Source organism: Phaenicophaeus curvirostris, chromosome 1, assembly GCF_032191515.1.
Source record: "Phaenicophaeus curvirostris isolate KB17595 chromosome 1, BPBGC_Pcur_1.0, whole genome shotgun sequence".
NCBI lineage: Eukaryota > Metazoa > Chordata > Aves > Cuculiformes > Cuculidae > Phaenicophaeus > Phaenicophaeus curvirostris.
This window is the reverse complement of record NC_091392.1, coordinates 202,235,871-202,253,051: the sequence shown is the minus strand read 5'-3', so window position 1 is coordinate 202,253,051 and position 17,181 is coordinate 202,235,871. Positions and strand designations below refer to the sequence as shown.

The window sequence follows — 17,181 nt, the reverse complement described above, 5'->3', positions numbered from 1 at the left end:
TTCTAGCTAATCAGAGACATGCTTAACGTAAGTGAAACAAATACAGCTTGCCCAAACCCATCATCTTTGGCCAAATACCGGGCTCTGAGGTGCAAGATTGAAGCTGTTGACTCAAGGAGTAATGAATTTCTCAATGTTGAACAACAAGTGTTAAAAAACAATTACAAGTGAGTATTTAATAGCCATGCAGTGATTCCAGTAAAATTCAGAATAACACTAAAGAGGACTGAGTTATCAGGTCCTGTTCCTGTGCAGTGTTGATTGCGCCAATGGGGTTGTGGAGCTGTCATATTTACCATAACCTATGCTAGAACAAAATGTAGATTTAAAAAAAAAAACCCTGAATATTATAATATTGTCAACTTTGGTGGGTTTTTTCTGGTTTGTTTTTTGTTTTTAATTGTGAAGAGTTGTCTATTTATACAGGCTATTAAAATAAGATAGATGGGATCTAGGCTTCCTTACTCTGCTTCTCAGGATTTATTTCCAGGCGTTTTATAAAATAGCTGGAAAGTTGGTTCTGCCGCGTGAGGCAACTGATTCTTTTCTATGTGAATAAGCTTAATGGAGTGGGAGGGAATACCCAGTTACCTTTTGATTATGAACAAAACTTGCGTCCCCCTTCTAGTTAGCTTTCAGTTGTGTGATAAAGACATATTTTTTGGAAGGTATTCTGCAGATTTGCCTACAATTGTGTTTAAAGTTCTTGACATTGGCTTCATTGGGTACACTTTGATTAATAACATTTAAAAATGGGCAGATATCAACAAAATAAGGAACAGATGTTTCTAGAAATAGAATAACCAATTGTTAGATCATTAATATGGGGAATAATGAAGTGGGCTTCCATTATACGTAAGTTGTCACTCCATGTTTGTTTGTATTGAGTGAATATGATGTTAAGCAGCTAAGGTCTAAACCTACCTAGAAGCTACTGGTTATTGAGTGGTTATACCCAAATACATATTGCTTAGGTGTGGAAGGAGTGCTGTGCTCAGAACACACAAACTTCTGTTTGTCTTCAGCAAAGTTCAGTAGTTCATTTTCACTTGATGTTTTGGCTTAATTTTTAAGTCATTTAAAATTAATAGAACCATAGTTGATGTGATTCAGTTCCACTTTATAGGTTTCTGTGACAGAAAGAATTGAGTAAAGTTCTGGGGAATTTGCTGTTACCTGAACCTCTGGGTTCAGGTAACCTCTTTGTAGACAGCAGTTACTGATGTTAGGGGCTACATACAACTTCATAAACTCACTAATTATGAGGCCAGGATTTTCCTGCAAAGCTTTGACTTTACTCTTTCACAATAAATAAGCATAATGACACTGCAAGAATGGGAGCATATTTATTCCCTGCCAGTCCATTTGCAATCTTAGTTTTTTAATCTAAAAACGATTTTAAAAAAACCTTCAGCTGCATAGAAGCATGCTGAAGGACCAAGGTTCAAGTCAGGTTCTTAAAAACCAACGAAACAAAACAAAACAAAAAACCCCTTCATTTACAAGAGTTCATATAGTAGCTTCATAAATTAGGACATAATATTATGTCTAATACTCAACAAAGGAAACCACAGAGTTCAAGTAAAGTGCTCAGAGCTACAAAAGAGGGTCGGTCCTATTTACCAATATTATTGTAGCATTTAGGAACTTAAAATTGACTGAAGCTTATTGTGTCTTGAAAGCGTAAACGCTTGATTTATAAACAGGGCTTTATGCTTTACTTTCCAGTTGCTACGTACTTTCAGTATTTAAATCTAATCCTCCTCTCAAGTGTATTTCGTAATTGGGAAGTCTTTCTTAATTGGGAGTTACTACCTCTAGATAGCCTAAACTGTGATGCTAAGATACCTGTAGTTCAGCCAAGACAGTGAGGCCTCTTGAGTATTCATAGTAAAAGAATTTTCAGTAGAAGATACATTTGCTGGCAATAATTTATATCCTTACAGACTCTGATCTACGTAGAGTTTTATGGTGGGTTGTGTGTCACATCTTTGAATTTAGATCCCAAACTGTCAAACAAGATAATTTCATGTGACTATAAACATGAAAATGCGTTTTCAATTTCTCCCTAAATGCCTAAATACGTCTTGAACTTGGTCATTTAATTTTTAACATCTCTGGTGATTGTTCTCTTGTGCATTTTTTTTCTTTAATAATTGCTGCACAAATTGCTAATAAAAAAAAAAAAGTTGAATGTTACTTTGAGATTTGGAATACGACTTTCTCTTTTAGCAGTGCATTGATCTCAAATGCACTTTCTGAGTCATGAAACCTGAAAGATCATTTCAAATTTCTTGCAGTGACTGTGAAGTTAGAATTTTACAAGTGTATAAGGTTGGCAGAGTAACTGAAACAGCAGAATCTCTGAGCAGTCTTGGTAACATTCGGTTCTTATTCCACGCATCACCTGTGCGCAACTTCATGGGAATTCTTTCCAGGTAAAAACTTAATTCCCTTTTTTGTAACATTATATCAGGCTTAATTATATTTTTCAATATATTTTGACTTTTTTTTTGGTTTTATGAAGCTCTTTTGCATTATGTTTAACCTGTTTTTTCCTCTTAATATTTATATGAACACCCATGTATTCCTACAGATCTCTGGAAAGAAAATCTATCTTTTGTAATGATAAATTTAATTACTTGCCAAGTAGATTGAACTCGAGATGCAACTATTTGGATATGACTGTGAGGCTGAAAGGTGACAAAATGAAGAGAGCAGGAGAATAATGACTCTGGAAAATTTATCCTGTTTTAGGAGAGAATTGCATTGACAATCTGTTCCTTCTGCTTCTTTATATTATTTTCCTATGACTACTTTATTTGGCGTATTTTTAGATTATAATATTTTCCTGGAATAACAGAATATCTCGTTCTATGACTGAATTCCATGGATTCATCAGGCATGGTCATAATACTAAAATAATATGGCTTCTGTTTGATTCCTGATCAAAGCATGTGTGCAGTGTCCACCAGCCACTGAACATTTAAGGATATTTTAAAACACATATAAGATATATAACACCATCAGAATTAAAATACCTCAAAAGTCATATTAGCATTCTGTTTTCCTCATGCTGTAGATTTTAATTGTAAGATAGAGAGCTGCCATACTTATTTAAATATGTCTGTTTATGTTCTTTGAATATAAAATGTTTTCTGTGGTCGTGCATTTGTAGTAAATGAAGGCTCATAAACAGTCCAAGAATGGCATCTCCGCACTTACTAGGTTTGCAAATCAAACATTGCAAAAATTTCCAAGTATTTATTTGCCAGCATTCTACCTTTACCTTTTCTTACATAGGAAAATTTCATACATTTTTTTTGAAATTATATTCAGCACTGTTGCTAGAAATGTAGAATATAATCTGCATCTAATAACCAACATATTATTTTGAGTCTTAGGAAGTGAATCTTGAAAATGCATTATTTTTCTGCTAAATGAAGGAAAGCTCAGTCTATTTTGCTTATCTGATCAGTGTCTTGGTAATTAATACAACATTGAGATTTCTTTTTTTAATAAGTGGAGTTTATTTTCCTTGAGTGTCTATGAATGGTTTCTGTAAAGTGTGTTTTGATTTAATCCTCTGTGGCTCATATTTGCACAATGTGCATTAGCCTGCGTGCTGTTCATGTATGCAGAAGTATTTTGTATTTCATTTATGTGACTTTCTTTTTCTCTAGAGGACTCCTAATGCCAAAAGTGGTTGTTGAAGATCATGGTCTGGAAAGAACTGACATTGGGAATCTGGGCAGCGGCATTTACTTCAGCGATTCTATTAGGTCTGAATAATAACAATACCTCTTCACTTTATCATTTGTTCTTTTTAATTTTTGAACTAAGTAGATGTCTTCTTCTGTGAGGATGGGCTGAGGGAGTTGGGATTGTTCAGCCTGTAGAAGAAAAGGCTCCTTGGAGACCTCAGAGAGGCGTTCCAGTACCTGAGGCGGACTACAAGAAAGCTGGAGAGGGACTTTCTGCGAGGACATGGAGTGACAGGGCAAGGGGGAATGGCTTTAAATTGAAAGGGGGCAGATTTAGACTGGACATTAAGAAGAAATTCTTCACAATGCAAGTGTGAGAGAGGCTGTGGCTGCCCCATCCCTGGAGGTGTTCAAGGCCAGGTTGGATGGGGCCTTGGGCAGCCTGGGCTGGTGTGAGGTGTCCCTGCCCATGGCAGGGGGGTTGGAACTGCATGATCTTTGAGGTCCCTTCCAACCCAAACCATTCTGTGATTCTGTAATCCTTAATACTTTAAAGGTAATTTAATTATAGGGTTTATTGCTATCCATCTTTTCAGAAGTATTTGTGTATCCTTAAACTTGTATGATTTTCATATTAATATAATTTTTATTTATATTAAAATGTGTATGACCTTTCTTTACACACAGTGCCAGTATTAAGTATTCTTCACCCAGTGAAATAGATGGAACTCGGCTCTTGGCAGTTTGTGATGTGGCACTTGGATCCTGCTTAGATTTGTGCAAACGAGACTATTCATTAAATAATGCTCCATCAGGTTATGACAGTGTGCATGGAGTCCGTAAAACAGCACACATCTCCTCAGACTTTGAGGTACTGAACCCATGGTACTGGGCACTTGATAAAACACCAAGTTTTGGATTTATTATACCACTTCTAGATAATTGAATGAATGTAACCTGCGTTTCAGTTCAGACACTGAATCACTGGACAGTAATGCATAAAATTGTAATTTATGCCCTCTATATACCCTCTAAATTGTAATTTGTAAAGAATTCTTGCAAGAAAACAATACTTAAAAGAAAGATGTAAATATTATATTTTATTATAACACTACCATTGTATACGTATCTGGTCTGTGATATTTAACTTTTATGTGGAAGTGAAATTCTACTTTGTATGGAATAAGAAATTACAACCATTGAAGGTTCGTTGTTTTACAAAACAATTAATGCAGCTGATAAAAATGCCTGTCCTTACAGGTTGGTACTGTAAGGCAGGGGTGAGGGCTGTTGTGGTGCACTAACAGATGCAGTTGCACTCCAGATGGCCACCATTTCTTTACTTCTTATATTCTTAGTTATTTTGAGGAATGATTGCACTTTATGGAGAAGAGGAAGTACAAGGAGAGTGGGGAATACAAACTATGAAGATAAGAGATGCAAATGGTAGTGTCACAGAGAGATTAGAGGAGTGAAAATAAGAGCTGTCAAATTCTTAACATTTTCAAAAATGACATGTCATTTAGGTTCCCCACTTAATCAGTTTTCATTGTTTCAGATATTACCTACAGCTTTGATTTTATTGTAAAATACTTTTCTTTCTTTCTAACAGGATGATGAATTTGTTGTGTATAAAACCTGTCAGGTTAAAATTAAATACATTGTTAAGTTTTGCCTTGCTGAAGATCAAATAAAACCATTTCAGGCTGCAACTGGTGTGGAACTGGAGCAAGAAAACAATGAACCAGAGTTTCAATGTCAATTACAGCATGAGAGTAAGTAATGTTTTCTGTTTGTATATTGACTTGCTTCCAGAGTTTCCTAAATTGTTGTCAGAACCCTTTTTAGAGTACTTGTATAAAGATAACCTAATAAAAAATAATTTGTAGTTGATTTGCAGATGTTAACAAATTGGTGGTTACCATGTGGCATCTGCACAGCATCTGTTTAACAGATTTCCTGTAGGCATCCTCACCAACAGCAGCCTGTCATGGTGTGCTTCAAGAGAAGCACAGGAAGCACTTTTGCATAAATCATCAGGTGGTCTTTAAATAATTCAAATATAAGCTTCTAAACAAAGACCTTTAAAGAACTATCATGAATTTATGATCCCTTAGACAGACAGTCTCTGGCTCAGCAATGCAGGTCAAGTAGTCACAACAGAAACCACGTGTTACTTCCGTGTTGTGAATTGCATAAATAAAGACCATAGGTATAGAATTAGTTTCAGTCATCTTTCCTGAATGTATATTTAAAAAACATCTCTTTAATCTCTTATATACTTTTTTTTTTTAGGCTTTGCATTACCAGATGCAGATCTTTCAAACCATGTCAAAACCGGTCTTCAGGACAAATTGGGAAATCCTATCCCTCTGGATGGGGTTTATATCAAGGGGAGGATAATAGACTTTGTAGCACAGGTAGGAATATGCTATATACTTTTCCATAACTCAGCCCTGAAAAATTAATCTGTTTCTTAAATAGCGTTTTAGTCAAAATGCTTTTTACTGTTTAGTACTGTTTTAACTGTTTAGTTAATTGAGGGGGGGGAAAGCAAAAGGCAATTCAATCTCTAAATAAAGGGAAGTCCTGAAACTGAGTGGAAACAGATTCTATTCTTAGAGATGTATTGGCAAATAAATGCCAAAAGCACTGTGGAAAATGAAAGACTTGGCATCGCTTTTAGTATATCATAAAAACAGACCAATTATTTTGTGAAAGATGCCTCTTCCTTCTTAGTTAGCCCTCACTGGCTTGGAAATATTATAGCCATACTGCAGTGGTGGCTTCTTTTGTAGGCAATAGCTTGACGGCTTCACCTCTCAGATAACCTTTAGAAGGTCATGGTTTACACTTCTTCTGGAAGAGACTTGATTAATTATTTAGAGATTAAAAGTTCTATAGCTCCCTGCATGTTTCTGGAGATACTTGTTTGTCAAGCACTGATGAATGTTATATCTTCATTACTTGGGCCCAAAGAGAAGTTCCAGTTTGGGCAAACCTACTGACATTTTGTGGTGCAAAGTAGTTACGCTGTTACACTTAAAAGTACTGATGTTGTAATCACATTTTAACATTACAGTGATGCAAAACCCATTCATTTCAGGTAGCAATGTTTCAAACGTACACCAATCAAAACAGTAAACCAATTGAAGCGAAATATGTCTTTCCTTTGGATGATAAAGCTGCTGTTTGTGGATTTGAAGCTTTTATCAATGGAAAACACGTCATTGGAAAGGTAAAATGTTGTTGTACTTCTCTTTTGATGTGACTTCTTCAGTCTCAAGATGTGAAAGTGTTTAATAAGTTATGAAGATGTGCAACACTAATTTTGGTTTCTCTCATGTGCATTTGTGATACCACTTCACTGGATTTCAAGGTACTCGTGTCATTTAAGAGAACATTGTTTAAATTTTCTGTCTACAGAGATGAAATGACTTGTTTTGGAATAATGTTTCATAGGTAAAAGAAAAGAAAGAAGCACACAGAGAATATCGGAAAGCTGTCAGTCAGGGTGATGGAGCTTATCTAATGGACCAGGATGCACCGGTATGTTGAATATCGTAATTTAGTACCTAGTTGAAAATGTTGCTATTTTCCAATTACAGATTCTTTGCTGAATCATGTCTTTGTTGGGAAACTCCTTTTTACTACAACTTATTTGGGCTGTACATTTGGTCATTTTAAAAAACAACAGTTGTTTCTTTAAATATATGCAATGGCTTAGATAAAACAACTATTTCTCCTTCCTTTTTTTTTTGGTAAAAGATTTATTTATTCAGATGCTATTGATCAGGTTTGGCCAGGAATTAAGGAATTACTGAAAGTTTGACATTTCATGTCATAGTCCCATTTTTCCTTATGCTTCACCAAAACCAGATAGTTTCTGTGTTAGCATTTGGTTTCAGTGTGCCTAAACACCAATTAAATTATTGGTTTGAAAAACATAGGTCATTAACGCTACTTCCTGTTTTGGTTTGTTTGTTTGTTTGTTTGTTTCAGGATGTTTTTGTAATAAGTGTTGGAAACTTGCCTCCAAATTCTACAGTTGTGATCAAAATCACCTATATCACTGAACTGAGTTTCCAGCATGGTTCTATCACTTTTCATATGCCTGCTTCCTTGTCACCATGGCAACAGGACAAAGCATTAAATGAAAGCACTCAGGTTTGTTAAAAGACAATTTTAAACTAGCATCTTCTTGTTTTGAAGTAAAAGATTTGTGCTTAGGGGATTGTAGTTACGCAAGCGGCTTCAGTAAGTTTATGATATTTTTCCTTTTCATTCCTTCTTTGTTAGAAGATAATTGTAACCATTCTTGTCACAGAGCACCATGAACACAAACTTAGGAATGCTGTGCTTGGTAGAAAGCCTCTGTCTCTCAGGACGTATTTGCTCCTGGAAGACTTGGAAAGTTGACTTGAGTTGGTACATATTAGATCTCTCATTTTGAGTTATCTAGTATTTCTGTGCTGCTGTTCCTCCTTTGGCTTGCAAAGACATTGTAGTATCTCCATCATGAAAGGGCAGCTGAGCATCTGCTGAACACTCTGCTATCCTTCTGTGCTTCAGAGGCCAGGTTACCCGTCTGCTTCTTTGGATGCACTTGATGGCTCCTGAATTCTTCAGGTGGGAGCAGAGGTCCTCTCTATGTTTAAATGCTGGCAAAGAGCCAGAGATGGGCCTTGTTATCCCAGTCCCAATCGTACAGCTGTATTGTGTGCCCGACTCTTTAGCCATCGTGCCTTCTGCTTCAGAGTGGCATTATACTGAGTTCTGAAGCTCACTGTGTCCTTGGGAGAGAAACATACACACGTTCATGTGAATATTAGCTGCTATGATGCTCAGATTAGAGCTGCGTAACTAAATGAAGTAAAGAGGGTTCCACGCAGTAGTGACTTTATGATTATAATAAGAGAAAGGTGCTCCAGGGCAATAGAAGTATCAGGAATGATATACAAATATTTCATAACTGGTGCAGGTAAACAAATATTTTTTTCTTCATAGGATACAGTAAAAAAGGTTTGTGTTAAGCAAGTGAAGGCACTGAAAAAGTAAGTTGCTTTCATAAATATTGTTACATTTTTTATCAATAATTTAAATTATTTAAAACATTTAAATATTGTTTTTCAATTTATATGGAGTATTTGATGGTAAGTTGCATTAAACTAGTTCAATTTCACCTTTCACTTTAAAACTGTTGTCATCCTTAGGTAATATCGTGGGGGATCAAACGTAAATAGTTACACTTTTCATCACTAAATTCTTCCTTTCATTTCAGAAACATTTCTGCTATTAAGGATTATATATAAATTTCCAAGTCACAAAACTTAATGAGACCACGATCTTCATTTTTTTTGATATCACTGCACTGTCTTGGCATTTGCATTTTAAATAAAAATTCTTAATTCTCTGATACTGACATTGCTAGTAAAGCCAGGCTGCTTGGAAACTGAGTGTTAGGATTTATTCCCAGTAACATTCTGCATGAGGCTGTTCTGAATGAGAATAACAAGCAGTATCTGTAGTAGTATCAGTAAATGTGTCCAAATTTTATACTACTCATATTTCCATGTTGAAAAACATGAAAAATGCTTTTCATGAGCATGTCCTGGTTTCTCCTCTGTTCTGTCTATAAAGCAGGTGCAAAACCACATCCCTTAAAATTTTCTAAAGTTATATCTTGTCTTGAAATAGTGTTTCCTATTCCTAACTTTTTTTTATTTAGTACCATTACTACTGGTTAGTAGAAAAATATGTAGTGATGGGCTAAAGATTGATGCCATATCTGTCTTATTTCAGAAATAAATTAACAGGTTCATACACTACTCATCCAGTAGTAGAAAAAGTATTTAAAATTATAATACAATTTAATTCTTAATGTTAAGGCAAAATTCAACTAGAAAATATGGATAAAAATTAGGAAACACTTAAGAATAGTTATTGTGTGAAGGTGGGGATCAGGTATATTTATCTTGTGCTTTCCAGCTTCAGATTCTGGAGGGAGCTGCACAAAGGTCTCCATGTTAGCTGCAAACTTATTAATACTGTATTAATAATGTAATAGTTTTTTCTGGCTTCAGGTTGGTTCTCTCTGCAAATCCTTTGGGGCTGTGCATATCTATTGCACGTTTTATCCACAGGCATCTTAAGCTAATGGAAATCTGGCTGTAAATAGAAAATAATTGCTCGTATGATATGCAAAGGATACACAATTTCATGGTACATTAATAATAATAGAGGTTAGGACTCAGAATAGTCAAGAATATTTATTAAAATATGACCATAAATATGTAACATAATAAATACGTAGTAAAAATGCTGTAAGGCTAACAAAAGCAAGACTACACGCAGATGAAATGATTGCAGCCCTACACGTCTACATGTAGGGCGATTATAGCCTGGAATACAACCTCTACCAATAACCCAGGGCTTATTGCTCAGCCAGGGAGTGGATGAACAACTGTTGGGATATTGCAGCAAAAATGGCTAATAGAGTCACAAAATATACAAACCAAGAAGTAGTGAAGACAAAAGATTGTTCTACTTTGTCAGGCAAAACCAACTGAAATTGCCAAAATGCCAATCTGAAGACATAAAAAAACCCACAAACAATAAAAGACAAACCAAAACATTAAAATAACAAACCCCAGCATAGAAAACAACAACAAAACACCCCCAGCCTCAAGGCCACGCAGACTGCCCTCTGTGTGGAAACAGGGAGGGGATTCCCTGACATTGCATGATATCTTGTGTCTTTTATGTATCCTTGCAGCTAAGAAATTGCTTGTTAATGTCATTGCAGAAATAAACTGAGAAGCAAAGACTGGAAATGAAGGCTGAATAAGAAAAATAGACATGCAGTTTTAGCAGCGAGTTGTGGAACAGTTAGCCAAGGAAAATGATGAACTTGCCTTCTCTGAAATCCAGTTTGGCTGTCTGTACAAAGTTTTCCTTTATAAAATAAAACATTAGATTAACTGAAGAGATAATTGGCTAAAATATTACGTAATGCGTTACAGAGGAGATCATGTCACATGGCCTCTTGACCCTTTCTAACATTTTAAACTGAATACCTATAGTGAATCGGTGTGGTTATTCTTTGGGTATCCTAGGGACAGGAACTAATTAGTTCAGTATTCTTTGCTTTTATCCAGAGGGTAAGAAGGACAGGAAATGTAGTTCCTTCTTATGGAGAAGTCCTGGTATGCAGATTAAACATCATCTTCCCTGGAGTGCCATTCAGGTGGTTGTTTTTTTTCTTTTCTCTTTATTTAGTGGATTTTCTGTGGATATGTCTATTGAGATGCCATCTGCTATTGAACGCATACATAGCTGGACACATACACTAAAAATAAAGGTAAATTAATTTCACTGTAATGATATTTCTGCCTTGGCAATTCTGCTGCATGCTTAAAATGGAACTTTTATCCTAGAAAACACTTGTGTCAGACCTGTCTGGCTTTGTGCACAAACAGCGCGGTCCTTGTTTTCTCTCAGATGAAAATCTCTGTGGTGCTTGAAGCCTTTCTGGTTTGGTTGTCTTCTTATTTAAAAATACATTCAAGAAAATGAATGAAATTTTAAAGAATGTAAATAGAAGCCACACCTTGTAAACTTTCTATAACCTTTTCGACAAAATGCTTGGGGACTGCCCCTATTAAATCTGCTGTTGTCATGCCCTGTTCTCACAAAGTAAATAGTATTCACTGTATTGTTATTAAGGGAATATTTAATTGCGTGTTTTCTCTTCATCTAGAAAACAGAGTGCAAGGCTGTGATCAAGACTGTGGAGAACAGCTCCTTGGACGTTAGTGGCTTTGTTGTAGATATCTGGATTTCTGAGGTCTACCTACCTCGAATGTGGGTAGAGAAGCATCCCAACAAAACAAGTGAGGTATTGCATAACTTGTACTGTCATGAGGTGTAACTGAATAGGCTAAAACATAATAAACAGGAACAGTTTAGTTTAATTTTGATGGGTAAAAGGTGAAGAATAATCTCACACTGTGGGTAGAGGTCTGTTTGATCTGTTTTATTAATCTGAGTGTTCTCCAGAAATGAGGTTTTTTTGAATTGCACTGAATCTTATTGCTTTTGTTGTATCCTTTCCCTTGTAAGACAGTAAATGTTTCAACAGTATCCAATAATTTATGTTAAACTACTGTCTTCTAACTGTTGTACTGTTGTTTGTATTTCATAGGGTTGTGACTACAGTGTTATACAGATGTTGCATTTGCAGCAGTGGAAGCCAAAAAATAAGTCATGGCTGGGGATGGAACTAGGTAGCTTCAGAGTCCTCCAATTGCTGTACTAATTAAAAATCAGTAATATTTTAAACAGTTAAATCTGTAGGGTTGCATTTACACTTTACATACAAATATTTATAGTATCTGTCAGGGTTTTATTTTAAGGCAACTGATGTTCCTAGAAGATTTTGCGTTCTGTTGTAGGTATTACTGCTGCAGTGATTATTCTCAAAGGCATTTGAATCTTCTGTTTCACAAATACATGAAAGAGACATAGCTAGCACTTCTAGCACCCTGGATCACTCAGAAACAGAGTCCAGCTGTGGCTTTATCACAGAAGAGCTCATTATCACCACTGGAAAACATTAATAAAAGGTTAGGTAGGAAAGGAAGGATCACTTTAACCTCTTAGCGAGGTGGGGGTTGGTCTTTTCTCCCTGACTGCTAGTGACAGGACAAGGGGAAATGTCCTCAAGATGTACCAAGGGAGATTTAGATTGGATATTAAGAGGAATTTCTTTACTGAAAGGGTTGTCAAGCACTGGCACAGGCTGCCCAGGGAGGTAGTTCAGTCACTGTCGCTGGAGATGTTTAAAAGGTGACTTGATTTCCTACTTGGAGACATGGTCTATTGGTGGACTTAGCAGGGCTGGATGGATGGTTGAACTCGATGACCTTAAAGGTCTTTTCAAACCAAAACCATTGTATGATTCTTTTACCTTCACCCACAATAACTCCTTGGCAGAGTTTATTTAATATATATATTTTTAAATAAGATAAAATGCTGCAGAGGTGAAATGTAAAGTCATTGGTGTTACCAATCTGTCAACCAAGAGCTGAGGTGGTTTTTTTTTTAACTTGTAGAAGAGAATCCAGTGCTGTTTGCAGTAGAGTGAATCAGATAGGAATGTGAAGCCACAAAATTCCTCTTTCAGTTTTTCATGTAAGATCTGGGATACAGATAAAGGATCAGGACATTGCTCTTTTCTTGCACTAAGAGTAATTGACATATTAGAGTCATTTGTTAGAACTCGTATTTGTTAAAACTTTGAAATACAGCTTTATTCCACTCTCATTCCATAATAAGAAAAATGAAGATTCTTGAGTACACTTGTAATGAAATAGTATTTGTCCACTGATGATTTTGTTTCTCCCTCTGTAGGCTTGCATGCTTGTATTCCAACCAGAGTTTGACACAACATTTGAAGAAGAGTACCTGTCCAGTGAAATTATTATCTTGTTAGATTGCTCAAACTCCATGGCAGGTTCAGCTTTACACCAAGCAAAGCAGATCGCTTTACGTGTGTTGGAATTATTTTGCTTCAAACAAAGTGTGACTGTAGTCAAATTTGGCACAAGTGAGTTTCTCTATTTCCTCTTTACCTGAGAGCCACCTTCTTGTCATGGCTCAGTTTTATGCACATCATTATCAAACCAGCACAATATTCTGAACTGCAACCAGGAATGTGTAGCAGTATGGAATATTTCTACTTCGATATTCCAGTCGTGAAACTTAAACTTGTGTTTCCATATTGTTGCTACATGCTTACTATTTTAATGCTCTTAATGTCAATCTTGATTCACAGATTTCACAGAACTTTCTTCTTTTTCAATCAACATCATTAATGATTTGGCATTGCTGAAGAAGTTTATTACAGTAAGTAAATCAGTTTGGTTGCATTCTAAAAAACACTTTTTTGTGTGGGATGCTTATCATTGCAAAACTCCATTATGTGACTTTTTATCTTTTTCTTTAGGCCAGCTTCTAAGATTGATCTGTGATTTAGTCTAGTTGAAGTCTGTTTTGCCTAGTAACACTCACATCCACATCTGAATATTAATTCTAGTTTGGTTTTAAGTGTTTGCTTAGGTTGCTATTTTGAAGCTGAGTAGCTGTCATTTCTTGGTGTTTCCACCTAATTTGTCTTTTGGAGTTTCCAAAATGACTCCTGTCATTGCCTGCTCACAGCAGAAAGAAAGGAAATTATTTACTTCCTTCTGAAATCTGCAGTTTGTAAGTGAAGGCAGCGCTTGGGACAAAGGACTTCCAGTGCAAAGGAAAATGCCTTTGGCACCAAAAGATCTGATGTAGATGTACTTAGGACAACAGGTTTTGGTTAGTACCATATCTTGTCAGTGCCAGAAATGGGCTTTTCATCTGTAAGTAAAGCTCCTTGATGCTGGCATAACGCATTTCATACCAGTATAACGGATGTCTTGAAAATGGAATGGCAAGATGCAAATGGCAGTCAACGCGGAGTAACGCAAAGGAGAAACACCACTAATTATACCTGTACAACGTTGGGGTTTAACCCAGAAAAGAGATATGGGAGCCATTGTGTATAGTCTTTAAATGGTAGCGCACTGTTCAGCAGCAGAAAGGTAAACACTTGGTGGCTGTATAAGTCTATATTGCTGTGGCATCTTGAGTACTGTATGTGCTTCTGGGGTCACTCCATCTCAAATTGAAGCACTAGGGAGACAGCAGACGCAGATGGCCAGATATATGGAAGGCTGCTAGACAAGGAAAGGGCTTGTCCTGATTTGTTTTAGCCTCTGTTGAATCCTTACACTGTGATTTCTTTACCAGGATAAACAGGAAAAGTGGAGTAGGGATGGTTATTTGCTGTTCCTCACCTCTTAAGGATCATAGGGCACTCAGCAAAATGGTCAATCAGCAGATTTAAAACAAAGGACAGGCAGTCCTTTTCATGCAAAATAAATAGCAGAACTTCTTGTCATGCTTGATGTTGAGGCTAAACTGTAATTCAGTTCAGAAAGCATGTTAGGCACATTAAAAGTAAGAGCTGTAGATAGCTTCTGGATGCAGTAATCTGGGTGAAAATTCAAGTTCAAGAAGTCCACAAACCACTGATTAATGAAAGCTCTGAAGACAATGTAGGAGTAGAATTTACGATTTTCTTATCTATAGTATTTTGCCTATGCTTTTTGCCTAAGCCAGAGAACATACAGGACTAGACAGGCCTTCAGCACTATCTTTTATAGCAATAACAGAGGAACACAAAAAATTTAAGAATTTTTTTGTCTGGAAACCAGGAGTCACGTATAACAAAATAAAGATTATATTATACATTAGATGTTACTTTAGGAAAAAATAATTGAATTCAAACTGAAATTGTAATACTTTACTTTTCAGTCTGCTACGGCAACATTGGGAAGCACTGATTTGTGGAAGACCTTACGTTACTTAAGTCTGCTATTTCCTTCTCAAGGACATCGTAACATTGTTCTTATATCAGATGGACACATTCAGAATGAGAGCGTGACCTTCCAGATTGTGAAAGATAACGTCCAACATACAAGGTTATTTACATGTGGTGTTGGGTAAGTACAAAAGTAGTTAGCAATTGCATTTGTTTAAAGTCACTAATAATTTATTCAAAGTGAGAGATTAATAAGCTGAGAACAGTCAGACACCCGAGTGTACAGTCTTACATAAAGATGTATGTTTAGATTAAATGCAGAAATGTTTGCCTACCTTTAATAATGGAAAGCAGGTTCACCTGTAGCAGGTTGCACAGGAATGCAACCAGGTAGGTTTTTAATATCTTCAGAGAATGAGTCTTCACAGCCTCCCTGGGCAGCCTGTTCCAGTACACTGTTACCCTCGCAGTAAAGAACTTTTATCTCGAGTTCAGGTGGAACTTCCTGTGTTCCAGTTTGTGCCTGATGCTTCTTTTCCTATTGCTGGGCACCAGTGAAAAGAGTCTGGCTCCATCCTCTTGACACCTGCCCTTCAGATATTTATAAGCATTGATAAGGTCCCTTCTCAGTCTTTGCTTCTCCAGGCTAAACAGACCCAAGAATCTCAGCCTTTCCTTGTGAGAGAGGTGCTCCAGTCACCTAATCATCCTCATGGTCCTCCACTGGACTCTCTGCAGTAGTTCCTTGTCTTTCTTAAACTGGGGAGCCCAGAAGTGGACACAGTACCCCAGATGAGCATGAGAATTGCTATTTTGGACCCTGTCCTCAAGTCCTTCAGTTTAAAGCCCACCTCACCAAGTTGGCCAGCCTGCTGCCAAAGGTTCCTTTGCCTGTTCTAGACAGGTGGATTCCATCCCTCCCTAACAGATTATAGTCATCCAAGAGTGTCCCGTTGTCATAAAAGCCAAAACCCTTGTGATGGCACCAGCCACGTAGCCAGAAGTTGATTTGCATTGTATGTCTATTTCTGGCTGCCCCCTTTCTTCCAACTGCTAAAATGGAGGAAAAGCTAATTTGGACACCAATATTTCTCACTTGCACTTCCAGGGCTTTATAGTTTTCTTGATTCTGCCACGGTTGTGGCTTGCATTGTCATTCGTGTTTGCACGAAAGAGTAACAGTGGATAGTCTGTGCTCTTCACAAGTTGTGGCAACACCTCAAACCTTGGCTTCCAGAAGGCAGCATATGCCTCTCCTGACTCCCTGTCAAGTTGGCAGATGGGCCCTTTAACAGAGAGTCACCCACTATGAGCACTAGTTGTTTCTTTATACAGTATCCACTGTGAGCTGCTGGTACAGTTTCTCCATATGGACCTTGTTCGTTGATGTCTACAGTTGTTGAAGCTTCATATCTGTTTCTGTTGGTGATGTTGAAGGGTGGAGACTGAAGTTAGGTTTCGCTTGGTTGTGCAGGCAGGGAAACATCAAAATAAAGACTAGTGGTGAGGGTCATGTTTCCTGGGACTGTTTTTTCAAGACACCTTCACCATAGCTCCCACAACATTTCCCAGATCTTGCTGTTGTGGGTCCTCTCCCCTCACTAGGCAAGACACCCTTCAGGCCATGTACCAGACATCCTAGTGCTCTTCTAATAAGTGTTACCATATTGGTTATATCCATGTTGCTCAGGTAATAACATTCCCTAGCTGGCTCTGCTGTAAAATAGCTGTGTTTGTGCTAAATAGCTCTGCTGAGATTGAGGTTAATAAGTTCAAGATCAGGATCATTTCGATGTGGTCTTATTGGTATTTGAACCTAGGTTAATTTCTCTACACAGCTCTGCACTGTGACATGTAGAAGTTTGTGCACCCTGTAACGTCCTCAAATAATGTTAGGAATTTTCTACTATGGCAGCACATTCATTGGCTCAGTTGCTTTCAGTTGAACTGTCCTGAAACGGGGGTAGAATTTTGAAAATTCAGATACAAAAAAGCTTGCAATACTGATTAAAACCAAAATATTTAGAAATATTATCAGATGAACAATTTAATTCAATTATTACA

The 17,181-nt window shown here is 36.9% G+C and overlaps 1 protein-coding gene across 1 annotated transcript in view; it reads left to right on the top strand.

Annotated features, from left to right (window-relative positions):
- PARP4 (poly(ADP-ribose) polymerase family member 4) overlaps positions 1–17,181 on the top strand; it is a 49,543-nt gene that overhangs the window by 16,912 nt on the left and 15,450 nt on the right. The window contains exons 10-24 of the mRNA XM_069883556.1: positions 7–167; positions 2,301–2,438; positions 3,684–3,782; positions 4,392–4,575; positions 5,317–5,479; positions 6,000–6,124; positions 6,811–6,942; positions 7,167–7,253; positions 7,707–7,871; positions 8,712–8,758; positions 10,983–11,064; positions 11,464–11,601; positions 13,116–13,311; positions 13,540–13,610; positions 15,111–15,298. Of these exons, the coding sequence (XP_069739657.1) occupies positions 7–167; positions 2,301–2,438; positions 3,684–3,782; positions 4,392–4,575; positions 5,317–5,479; positions 6,000–6,124; positions 6,811–6,942; positions 7,167–7,253; positions 7,707–7,871; positions 8,712–8,758; positions 10,983–11,064; positions 11,464–11,601; positions 13,116–13,311; positions 13,540–13,610; positions 15,111–15,298 (1,976 nt within the window). The remainder of the gene's footprint in view (positions 1–6; positions 168–2,300; positions 2,439–3,683; positions 3,783–4,391; positions 4,576–5,316; positions 5,480–5,999; positions 6,125–6,810; positions 6,943–7,166; positions 7,254–7,706; positions 7,872–8,711; positions 8,759–10,982; positions 11,065–11,463; positions 11,602–13,115; positions 13,312–13,539; positions 13,611–15,110; positions 15,299–17,181) is intronic.